This window comes from Antechinus flavipes, chromosome 4, assembly GCF_016432865.1.
Source record: "Antechinus flavipes isolate AdamAnt ecotype Samford, QLD, Australia chromosome 4, AdamAnt_v2, whole genome shotgun sequence".
Classification (NCBI taxonomy): Eukaryota; Metazoa; Chordata; class Mammalia; order Dasyuromorphia; family Dasyuridae; genus Antechinus; species Antechinus flavipes.
In genome coordinates, this window is record NC_067401.1 from 426,899,239 (window position 1) to 426,911,664 (window position 12,426).

At 41.0% G+C, this 12,426-nt stretch overlaps 1 protein-coding gene across 4 annotated transcripts in view; it reads left to right on the forward strand.

Annotated features, from left to right (window-relative positions):
* Window positions 1-6,195: 6,195 nt before the first annotated feature.
* Window positions 6,196-12,426, forward strand: part of SLC19A2 (solute carrier family 19 member 2) — a 30,303-nt gene continuing 24,072 nt past the window's right edge. The window contains exon 1 of one of the 4 annotated variants that reach the window (XM_051998991.1): window positions 6,196-6,666. In XM_051998991.1, coding sequence (XP_051854951.1) covers window positions 6,448-6,666 — 219 coding nt within the window. In that variant the 5' untranslated portion in view covers window positions 6,196-6,447. The remainder of the gene's footprint in view (window positions 6,667-12,426) is intronic. The other 3 variants (XM_051998992.1, XM_051998993.1, XM_051998994.1) reach the window with 3 other exon arrangements.

Here is a 12,426-nt window from a genome sequence, read left to right on the forward strand (position 1 = left end):
TATTCATTCTGCAAATGTACTGCACAGAGATCTCAAACCAGCTAATCTTTTCATTAATACTGAAGATTTGGTGCTGAAGATAGGTGACTTTGGTCTTGCGCGGATTATGGATCCCTATTATTCACATAAGGGTCATCTTTCTGAAAGATTGGTTACTAAATGGTACAGATCTCCACGACTTTTACTTTCTCCTAATAACTATACTAAAGCCATTGACATGTGGGATGAATCTTTGCTGAAATGCTGACTGGAAAAACCCTCTTTGCAGGTGCACATGAACTTGAACAAATGCAGCTGATTTTAGAATCTATTCCTGTTGTACATGAGGAAGATTGTCAGGAGCTTCTCAGTGTAATCCCAGTTTACATAAAAAATGATATGACTGAGCCACACAAACCCTTAATTAGTCATGAAGCACTGGACTTCCTGGAGCAAATTTTGACATTTAGTCCCATGGATCGATTGACAGCAGAAGGAGCTCTGTCCCATCCTTATATGAGCATTTATTCCTTTCCAATGGATGAACCAATTTCAAGCCATCCTTTTCACATTGAAGATGAAGTTGATGATATTTTGCTCATGGATGAAACTCATAGTCACATTTATAATTGGGAGAGGTACCATGATTGTCAATTTTCAGACCATGACTGGCCTATACACAACAATTTTGATATTGATGAAGTTCACCTTCCTTTTCCTCTGTTCATTTAGGGTTTCACCCCACCTAACTGTGGGTTCTCTGCCCACAGGAATGCAAATTTTGGTTGCTGAAACCTTTCATGTTATCTTATTGTTATTGGCTGCCAGAGATCGGAAATTAATCTCTATGGATACCATAGACTACCATGTATTATTGCAAATGGGATGTCCCTAATGTTTGTGTTTGCTGTACTCCTCTCCCGCTGTGTACTCCTCTTCATTCTATTTCTGATGATTTCCTTTCTCCTTGTCAAGTCTTACATCATTCTCTCTGCTGGGAATGCCCTCTTTATATTTTAGCTTTTTTTTTAGATGTGGGGAAGATCTTAGAAATCATTTAGTACAACTCTTTCATTATACTGATGAGGAACCTGAGTCCCAGACAGGTGAAGTACCTTCTCAGAGTAATAAAGCTAATTAGTTGCTGAGCACAGACTTGCACCCTGGTTTCCTTCCTGCCAGTCTCACCCATTACAACTCCTAGGGCCCTCTTCTCAGGGACTGTGAGTTGTTTTTGTTTTTGTTTTTTTATTTTTTAATTTATTTATTTACAAAGCATATGCATGGGTAATTTTTCCAACATTGACCCTTGTATAACCTTTTGTTCCAAATTTTCCCCTCCTTCCTCCCACCCCCTCTCATAGCTGATAGGTAGTTAAATATGTTGAAATACATGTTAAATCCAATATATGTATACATATTTATACAGTTATCTTGCTGTACAAGAAGAATCAGATCAAGAAGAAAGAAAAAGAAAAACTGAGAAAGAAAACAAAATGCAAGCAAATAACAGAGAGAATGAGAAGGCTATGTTGCATCCTACATTCTGTTCCCATAGTCCTCTCTCTGGATGATTTTCTTCATCACTGAACAACTGGAACTGGTTTGAATTATCTCATTGTTGAGAAGAGTCACATCCATCAGAACTGATCATTGTATAATCTTGTTGTTGCCATGTATAATGGTTTTCTGACTCTGCTCATTTCACTCAGCATCAGTTCATGTAAGCCTCTCTAGGCCTCTCAGAAATTATCCTGCTGGTCATTTCTTACAGAACAATATTCCATAACATTCATTTATCACAATTTATTCACCCATTCTCCAATTGATGGGCATCCACTCAATTTTTAGTTTCTAGCCACTACAAAAAGGCTGCCACAAACATTTTGGCACATGTGGGTCCCTTTCCCTCCTTTAAGATCTCTTTGGGATATAATCCCAGTAGAAACTCTGATGGATCAAAGGGTATGCAGTTTAATAACTTTTTGAGCCTAGTTCTAAAGTGCTCAACCAGAATGGTTGGATCCATTCACAATTCTACCAACAATGTATCAGTGTCCCAGTTTTCCCAGATTCCCTTCAACATTCATCATTATCTTTTCCTGTCATCTTAGCCAATTTGACAGGTGTGTAGTGGTTTCTCAGAGTTGTTTTAACTTGCATTTCTCTGATCAATAGTAATTTGGGGCACCTTTTTATGCGACTACATATAATTTTAATTTCTTCATCTGAAAATTGTCTGTTCACATCCTTTGACCATTTATCAGTTGGAGAATGGCTTGAATGATTATAAATTTAAGCCAATTCTCTATATATTTTAGAAATGAGGCCTTTATCAGATTTTTTGAATGTAAAAGTGTTTTCCCAGTTTATTGCTTCCCTTCTAATCTTGTCTGTATTAGTTTTGTTTGTACAAAAAACTTTTTAACTTAATATAATTAAAATTATCTATTTTGTGATCAATAATGGTCCCTGGTTCTTTTTTGGTCACAAATTCCTTCCTCCTCCACAAATCTGAGAGATAAACTATCCTATGTTCTTCTAATTTGTTTATATATCATTCTTCATGCCTAGATTATGAACCCATTTTGACTTTATCTTGGTATATGATGTTAAGTGTGGGTCTATGTCTACTTTCTGCCATACTAGTTTCCAATTTTCCCAGCAGATTTTGTCAAATGGTGAATTCTTATCCCAAAAGGTGGAGCTTTTAGGTTTGTCAAATACTAGATTGCTATAGTTATTGGCTATTTTGTTCTGTGAACCTAACTTATTCCACTGTTCAACTAGTCTATTTCTTAAGCAGTACCAAATGGTTTTAATGACCACTGCTTTATAGTTTTCAATCAGGTACAACTAGGCCACCTTCATTTACTTTTCTCTTCATTAATTATTTTGAAATTCTTGACCTTTTGTTCTTTCAGATGAATTTTATTATTTTTTTCTAGGTCAGTAAAATAGTTTCTTGGGAGTTTGATTGGTATAGCACTAAATAAGTAGATTAGTTTAGGGAGTATTCTCATCTTTCTTATATTCATTCAACCTATCTAAGAGCACTTGATATTTTTCCAATTGCTTAGATCTGACTTTATTTGTGTGGAAAGTGTTTTGTAGTTTTGCTCATATAGTTCCTGACTTTCCCTTGGCAGATGGATTCCCAAATATTTTATACTATTGACAGTTATTTTAAATGCAATTTCTCTTTGTATCTCTTGCTGTTGCATTTTGTTAGTGGTATATAAAAATGCTGATGATTTATGTGGATTTATTTTGTATCCTGTAACTTTGCTAATGTTGTGGATTATTTCTAATAGTCTTTTTAGTTGATTCTCTAGGGTTCTCTAAATATATCATCATATCATCTGCAAAGAGTGATAATTTGGTTTCCTCATTACCTATTCTAATTCCTTTCATCTCTTTCTCGACTCTTATTGCCAAAGCTAGCATTTCTAACACAATATTGAATAGTAATGGTGATAGTGGGCAACCTTGTTTCACTCCTTATCGTATTGGGAGTTGTTCTAGTTTATCCCCATTACATATGATGCTTACTGACGGTTTTAATTAGATGCTACTGACTGTTTTAAGGAAAAGCCCATTTATTCCTATACTCTCTAATGTTTTTATTAGGACTGTGAGTTTTTTAATCTTTATAACTCCCAGAGCACTCAGCTCATTGTTCTGCTCACTTTACCAACAGCCTATGGGGATAGCTCTGTATCAACAAGGAACACTTATTTATTAAGCACCTCCTCTGTGCCAGGAACTGTGCTAAGTGCTACTGACTCTACTAGGGGTATCCGAGAGATTAACAGACTTCTCCAGAGACCCCAACAAGGATAGAAGGGCTGGGTATCAAGAAGAGGACTGAAACTGAGGTCTTCCTGGCTCTCAACCCACTGCATCATGTTGCTTCTACCTTGCAGGAAGATCTTCAGCAAAACATCTGCCCTTTCTGCCTCTATTTCCTTGTCTGTACAGTGAATTTAATAATAGTTAGACTTTTACCTTTTAAGAGGACTGCAGTCTCTAAAGAGATGATGGGTTCTGATGTGCTTCCTTACTCCTACACTGACATGTTTATAAATGCCTATACAAATTCACAAATGTGGATATATGCAAATGTATACATAAGCACACAAAAGTATGATGTATGTACACGTACATAAAGTGATGTGTACACTATACACGTACATGAATGTATAGATGCACATGTGTGCATACGTGTAAACTTACATGAAGAATTAAACATATAGATACAGAGATATGCACATATATGCATGTGTATACAATGTGTATTACATAAAGTGTGCACACAGTGATATATACATATATGTGCATGTGTATATACAATATATGTATTACATAATGTGTGCAGAGACATGTAGATATGTACATCTGTATATATAATGCATGCACACAGTGAAATATGCATATACATGCATATGTATATACAATATATGTATTACATAAAGTAATGTGTGCACACAATAGATATGCACATATGTATACATAAATGTACAAACAAAGGACCACATGGCTTGATACATATGTATATACACATGCATGAAATGATATTTGTGCAGTACACACATGTATATTCAAACAATGGTGTATATATACAAATGAATATACAAAGTTGTTAGAATCCTTACAAGCTGTTAAGTCATTAGAATTGATAGAGACAATAATTATCTAATTTAGCATGGTTCAGTATGATTGATCTGATCTTACAAGGAGATGTTATGGGCCAGAACTTAAAACAAGGTACTAAGTGGAACTGATAAAAACAATGCTTGTGTTCACACCTTTAGAGAGCTCATATAAGCAAGAAGCTCTTAGGGCCAAAGAGCACTCTGGGACAGACCCAGAGGCATTCTGGGACAGACACAGAGCACTCTGGGAGGAAGCCCACAAGCCCACTCTCAGAAGTGGAGTCACATTCATTCCAATTTTCACCTTGGTGCTGGCTGGAGATATTTGGAAGAAGAGAAGATGAAACTGGCAGAGGCAAAAGATTAGCAACGAGAGCTCTCGGAACCAAGGAAAGAGATAAGAAATAAACGTTTGGATTTTACCAGCTGGCTGTATTTGGAGTGATTATTACTCTGAACTGAAACTAAGGCTGCCTCCAGAAAACCTCCCCAAGAAACCTGCTCCCAGAGAGAACGATCATATTATACAAAAGAAGAGAACACCACACAAAGTGCTATACACACAACACACAGTGCATGCATACATACACCCGTTGCATATATACATCATACATGCATATACACGCATGTATACAGGAAGTGATATGTGCATATGAGTTATAAAGTATATACATGTATATGTGTATATGAGTCATGCATGTGCATGTTTAAAGTGATACAGGCATGTATTCTTATTTTCATACACTTGGTATATACCCACACATGTGCATGTACACCCCAATTATATAATGCATACATATACATGCATGTGGGTCTATCATGATGTCTACATACACATACTATAAAGTCATATATGTATCCTCCCATACTATATATACATGTTTGTTTATTGGTGGCTAGGAGACACAGTGGTTAGAGCACCAGGCTTGGATCAGGGAGATTCATCTTCTTGAGTTCACATTCTGCCTCAGACACTTCCCAGCCGTGTGACCCTGGATAAGTCACTTAACCCGTTTACTTCCGTTTCTTCATCGGCTAAATGAGCTGGAGAAGGAAGTGACAGTTCCAGTATTTCTGCCTGGAAAACCCCAAAGGAGGTCACGGAGAGCGGGCCGAGCCACGAACAGGTGCTTCCGTACGCGCGCATTTCTGTATTACACCTCCCGTGACTGCACACATACAGAGCTGCCTGCGTGCCCACACACATGCAGTGTGTATGAGCACAACTCCGTAGGAATGGGCACCTTAGCTAGTAAGCAGCCCAGCCGCCCAGAGCTCCCTCCCAGCCGCGGCAGCCCGGGACGCCGAGCCCTCAGGCACTGGGCTGGGCTGGCTGGGGGAGGGCGCAGATACCCAGCTTCCCCCTTCCTCCCCATCCCCCTGCCCCAGCAGACAGAGTTGCAATAGATTTTCACTCCGGAGCGCAGACGTTATCCAACGGTGCAGCACTCTCCAGCCTCTGATTGGCTACTTGAAAAGAGGGAGTGTAGCCGAAGACCAATAGAAAGAGGAGTAGAAAAACCTTCTTCCGCTTGTGATTGGCTCCGAGGCAAGGGGTGCCTGTGACACGTGGGGGCCGCGGCAGAGTGAGCAGAGCGGAGCCCAAGAGCTGTTCTCGTTGGTGGGCTGCGGACCGAGCTGTGGCTGACCCGGGACGGCGTGGCCGGGCAGGCGGCGCGACCTTGGGTCCATGAGCCAGGGCTGAGACTCGTGGGGCGGGAGGAGGAGCGGGAGGAGGAGCGGGAGGAGCAGGAGGAGGAGCGGGAGGAGCAGGAAGGGGTCGGGCCCGAGTCCCCGCCCCGCGGCTCTGCGGATGGATGTGCCGGGGCCGGGGGCCCACAGAGCAGCGGGGGCCACGGCCACGGCCACGGCGGCCACGATGCTGCTGCGCACGGCCCGCGTCCCGCGCGAGTGCTGGTTCGTGCCCACCGCCCTGCTCTGCGCCTACGGCTTCTTCGCCAGCCTGCGGCCGTCGGAGCCCTTCCTGACCCCTTACCTGCTGGGCAGCGACAAGAACCTCACCGAGAGAGAGGTAGCGGCCCCACGCGGGGCGGGCCTGGGGAGCGGGAGCGTGCGGAAAGGCGCTGCGTGGCCGGCTCCCGCGGGGATGGAGGAGCTCGAGCCGCTGGAGGCTTTCCCCAAGGCTTCGGGTTGGTCTGGGGCCAGGGGTCAGTGTGTCCCCACGAGCGCTGCTGGGGCGCCCTTAGGGACGCAGAGGCAGAAGCGGGCTCCGTGCCCCCGGTGGGAGCTCGCGGTCTAAGGGGGCAGGGGAATTGCGAACGGGAGGGATGCGGCCGTGACCCGGGTACCGCAGGAGCCTGCGGTTGAGTTTATTTTGATAAAAAGGTAAGAACAGCAAAACTTAGAGTTGTACTCCAGTACTTCTGAAAGGAGTTTCCTACCGCCTCTGCCATCTCCCTCCTTCCCAAGGGAAAAAAAAACATCAGACACCCACTTTAGGCTTGTCCTTGGCAGTGACAGAGAAAGCCTGGAGGTGCCCAGTGCAATGAGGGCGAGCCTGAACTTGATTGAGCTCCTGAGTAAGTGAGTACCCAGGGACACCCTGATTTTTCCCTTTGAGGCCCAACCTCAAATCAACCATTTTCAGTTTTACGATTAATTGATTTACTTGATTACAGCCAATCTTTGTGTCCTATAATCTGTTTCAGATGAATTGGTTTGTTAGCTAATAAAACCCATGTGAAGACTGTATTTTCTACTCATGTTCCCAATCCCAGCCCTGTTTTGAACCTTGAAATAAGAACTTTTCCATAAAGTTCTTAGGTATGGTTTGGAAAAAGATGACTGGGAAAGTGCTTTATCCATCTCTGAGCTTGATGGAGGAAAGACACTCTAAAGTAAACCAATAATTAAATTCAAGTGTTGTAGAAAGTCTAGGAGGGTAGGAGCAATGTAGTACAGTGGAAAGAACACAAAACGTGGGGTCAAAGGCTGAGGATCCAAATTTTATCTATTTGACCTTGGTAAAGGCAACCACTCCACCTTAGTTTCTTGATCTGTAAAATAAGGGAATTGACTAGAATAGAGGCCTCTGAAATCCCCTCTAGCTCTAAATCTTTATCGATTAACAAGCATTTATTATGGTACTGTTTTACTGGGGCACAGTAAAGGCTCCTCTCCTCCCTATCAGCACTGAGTGAATAATAGGCACTTAAAATCCCCCTTGTCCCTTTTCCTCATTGGGTTCCTTCCTCTTCCCTCTCCCCCCTTCCCAGGATGCTGTGATGCAATCATCCTATTTAATTTAAGCCCATCTCCTCACCTCTGACGGATCACCTCTTATCTAGACATTTAGCCACCCAGCACAACTGGTCAGGTTAGGAGTGGCACAGTCAGGATAATTTAGAAAAGGACAGGGTATAATTACTCCCATTTGTCAATGGCTGCCATTTTTTTATCCATGTTCAAGAGTCACCAGAGTGGGTGTTTTGCTGTTTGTTTTTTGGCTTTTTTTCTTTTAGGCTTGGGTAAGAAGAGGAACTTGAGAAGTTGTTAGTTTCTAGTAATCAAAGCAGAAAAGGAAAACACAAAATTTTAGATAAGACTGCCTCTGCCTCCATGGAATGTATATCTCACAATCTGTTATTCCCCTGAAAAGAAGCTGTGAAAATCATTGTTTGTCTTAATGTGTAGAAAAAAAATACTGAGATGAAAGGTGCCCTTCATGAGATAGCTTGATAATGTTTGGAAAACATTTGCAAACTATATTATTTTTATTATTATTATCATCCAGATAATGCAATTATGTATGTAAAGTTGTGAACTTTAAGGGACTATGTAAATCATCATATTGATTGAGGATTCAGAATTTTCTGCCCAGAATTCTCTTAACAGCAGAAAACCCCAGGTATAAGAAGCCTCATTTCACTCTCTTGCCCCACTTGAGGTAAGGGGCTGGGGGGGGGGGGGGAGAAGAGATAGGATCTGGGACTCACTTCCTAGAGCTGTCTAAAATTTGAGAGTAGAAGGACCTTGGAGATCATTTAGCCCAGTCTTCTAATTTTACAGGTAAGGAAACTGAGATCTTTGGAGGCAAAGTGAACCTCAGAGGGAGGTTCCCTTACTCCTTTGCAGGTTTTTTGTTTTTCCACTTTTTTGTATGTTGTTAGTCATACCCTAGGGTGGAAGGGGCTGTGGGAATCACTGCCCCGCCATGTTTCTTGCAGGTGAAATGACAAAGATTAGAACCTTTACTGGAGAGCACCGAGGGATCACACCTTCCATGTCAGAGAGATGCAGTGGGGGTGGGGAGTGTTGATATTTGACAACTGATCTCTTGGATCACGTGTCCTGATCACGGGCTGTTCTGTGGTATGCTACCATGTTGTCTCAGTGCTTCCTGGGGTGAGCAAGGCCTGTTTGGAGTTGAGACTTCAAAACAGACCTGGAGAGCTGGGCACAGGCCTTGTTTGCTTATTGTGTAATGAGAGCACACCCCTCTTTTGGCCGAATGGATAAGGAAAGGAGGTGGAGGATTTTAGGGCCAGATGGGGTTGGGGGAGGGGCTGGTGTCTGCCGGCGAGGAGGAGGAGAGGTTCCTGGATCATTGAGTCATTTCTGGGATGACTGACACGATCCTGCTCTTGGAGACTTTTCCCACCTTGGATTTTTGAATAGCTGATAACTGAAATGAAAATTAAAGCAGAACTTCCTTCTTCCTTCTTTCTCTTCCCTCCCCCCTCTAATTTGTTGTAATCACCAGATAGGGGCAACTAAACAAAACAAACAAAAAAAAACCTTACCGAATTCCTAAGTAAAGGTACTTGTCATTTGCAAAATCTTAGCAATATCCCCCTCAGAATTAAAGGGTTGTTTCTCCCAATTGACTACTGGAATGCCAAGGTGGATATTTAAAAATGGAACTATTATTCCAAAGGGATAAAAAAAAAAATTTCCCTGTCATTTCATTAACTTCCAAAAAGTGACCTTTGGATAGTCAAGCACAACCTGTTCAAATTCAGTATTTGAAATTAAATAGTGCCTATCCAATTAAGGGGAGAGGGGACTCTGAAGTAAATGCAGATTTTATAATTTATTACCTATGTGATCACTTAATCTCTGTGTGCCTCAAATTTCAGATGTGGAAAACAAGGTGCCTATTGGGCTAAATGGTCTTTGGTCTCTTCCATTTCCAAATGTGTGAACCTATAGAGAATTAGGCAACTTTTAGAAAATGTGTAAGATTCAGAGACTATCTTTTTAAAAAAAAAATTAGAGCTATAATTTTCATTGGTGTAGGTAAGAAGCTTTATCAAAGCAAATCCACATAGACAGCTGCCACTAGCCCAGAGTGTAAAGTCTTTTGCCCATAGCTAGAACACGTCAGGGGTCTTTGCAAGCCCACTTTCTCTTCTGTAGGCCGGAATAACCTTCATTGTCACATTTGTTCTTTGGGGCATTGGTTCCTAGTTTTGTCAGTCGGTTTTGGCCCTCTAGGGCCAGACAAGACAAGACCAGCTTGGATCCACAGCATGGCTGTAGGGACTTGGTGAGGTAGATTTGACCAGAGATACTCTAGTGGGGGAAAGAGCCTGGAAAGAAGGAGCTAGTGTGATGTATGCATTTTGCCTGGGAAGAACTTTCCCTCCCACACTTAGATTCTGGGTCACCTTTCCAAAAGCAGTTCCTGGTCTGAACTCATTTCTTCCAGGACTCTGAAGGGGAGGAATTTTTCTTGACCCAGCGGCTATAGCAAAGCAATAATGGGCCCTGGAAGAAGCCTTTTCTCCATCATTCTATGGCTACCCCCAGAATATTGGCTTGCTGGTGAATTGCAGAAAGAACCAAGTCCTGGAAATCCCTTTTGCCCTGAGAACCCTGGTAATTAATTAGTTTACTCCTGGTCAGGGTAAATTAAGAGATACCAATCTGATTATCATTTAATTGAATTTTTTGAGCTTTAGTGGCTGATTATACAGGCAATCTATTGCTTTTAGTCAGCCTTTGCTTTATCTGCCAAGCAGTAGTTTTATCTATCTATCTATTTATCTATCTATCTATATGAGAAGGTGAGTATAAAGAACTGATAAGTACAAGATTTTGAAATGATGATCAGAAGGATTTGTTTTATTCTGTCCAAAATTGACCAATTAAATTAAATCATCTGGGATACCTATTCCCATGTACAATAACTGAATAGACAGTGTTTGTAGTGGAGGGCATGTGGGATTGAGGTAAAAGGGAACAAATAAATATTAAAAAATATTTTTAAAGGAACCTGACAGTTTGTCGTAGAGAGAAAGTCGAGGGAAATATTTTGAAGGTAAAGAAACACGGAGTCACATGACCAGGATTATAAACATGATACGATGTGAATTAAGTTCATAGTCCAAAAGGCTTCTTATCAGGAAAAGACTGAAGCCCCAGATCTAATGATCCAAAAATTCTTGAGGAGCACCTTTCATCTTCAGGGCCTTTATTTTCTTGGAGTGCTCTTCAGGATACCCTTCCCCCTCTGATTTGATTTTCTGCATTTTCTAGGGTGAGCAGCCTCCCAATGTGGCATTATCAGTTGCTTGGTTCCTCATCTGCTAAAATTGCAAAGTACTTGATACATTTCACTTATTCTTTGACAAGTTGTAAATCTGTGCTTGACAAAACAGGGACAGGTTCTGTAAGGATGGTTAACCTGCCCCAGTAATTGCAATTCTTAGTTTTATTATGCATTGATTTGAGATATGTTGTAATTCTGTTTTGTTAATGAAGGAACTGAAGGCCATAAAGATTTAAATAAAAGATTGGATTGTTCAGAATTTCCAGGCTGTTAAGCCAGTTATCCCAGAGAGCAGCAATTTGTCACCATCAGCATTATATAGTAGAAGGGTTGCTGGATTTGGCCAGGTAACTGGGCTCTCCCCTTGGCTTTGCCACCTATTACTACCACCTGTGTAATCTGGGGTGAGGCGCTACTTCCTCCTCTATAAAATGAGGAGATTGACTGGGAAGTCTCTAAGATCCTTTTCATGTTTTATAATTTGGCTAGCAGATGAATTCTTAACTAAGCGAGAAAGAATTGATGACAAAGGATAAAATAAATACAGTTATGTTAGATTGAAAACTGGAAATCTTGCCTTGAACAAAATCAGTGCGATTAGGATGAGAAGGGAACTGGTTGACTGGAAAAAGTCTTAGGATATCTTTGGATATCATTGATAAGGGTCTGATGTTTAAGTTACATACAGAGAATTTACATATCAAATCAAAAGTCATTCCCCATTAGATAATTGGTAAAAGGATATGAACAAGAAAATGCTCTTTTATAGAGTATAGAGTATAAAGCATCAACAGTCATATAATAGCCCCAAATTACTCATTATAAGAAAAATTAAAATTAAAACAGCTCTGTGGTTTTACCTCTTAACCAGCATATTGGCCAAGTGACAAAAGAGGAAAGTAGTCAGTGTTGGAAGAGTTAAGAAAAGATGGGGGTACATTAATGTACTGTCAGAACTATGAATCAATCCAGGGGTCAATCTACCCATTTTGAAAGGCAATTTTTTAGTTAGAATAACTAAAACTCCATTTTCTTTGACCCAGAGACCCCTTAGATAAAGGCCTTGGAGGAGGGGCAGTGATAAAAGAAATTGCCCATATACATGAAAATCTTTAGAAGAGCACTTTTTTGGTAGCAAAACAAAACAAACAAACAAAAAAAAGCAAACTAGATACAAAGTTGATGCCTATCGATTGGGAACTTTTTAAACTATGATAATGAATGTAATAGACTATTACTATGTTGTAATAAACAGTGTATATGATGAATACAGATGCA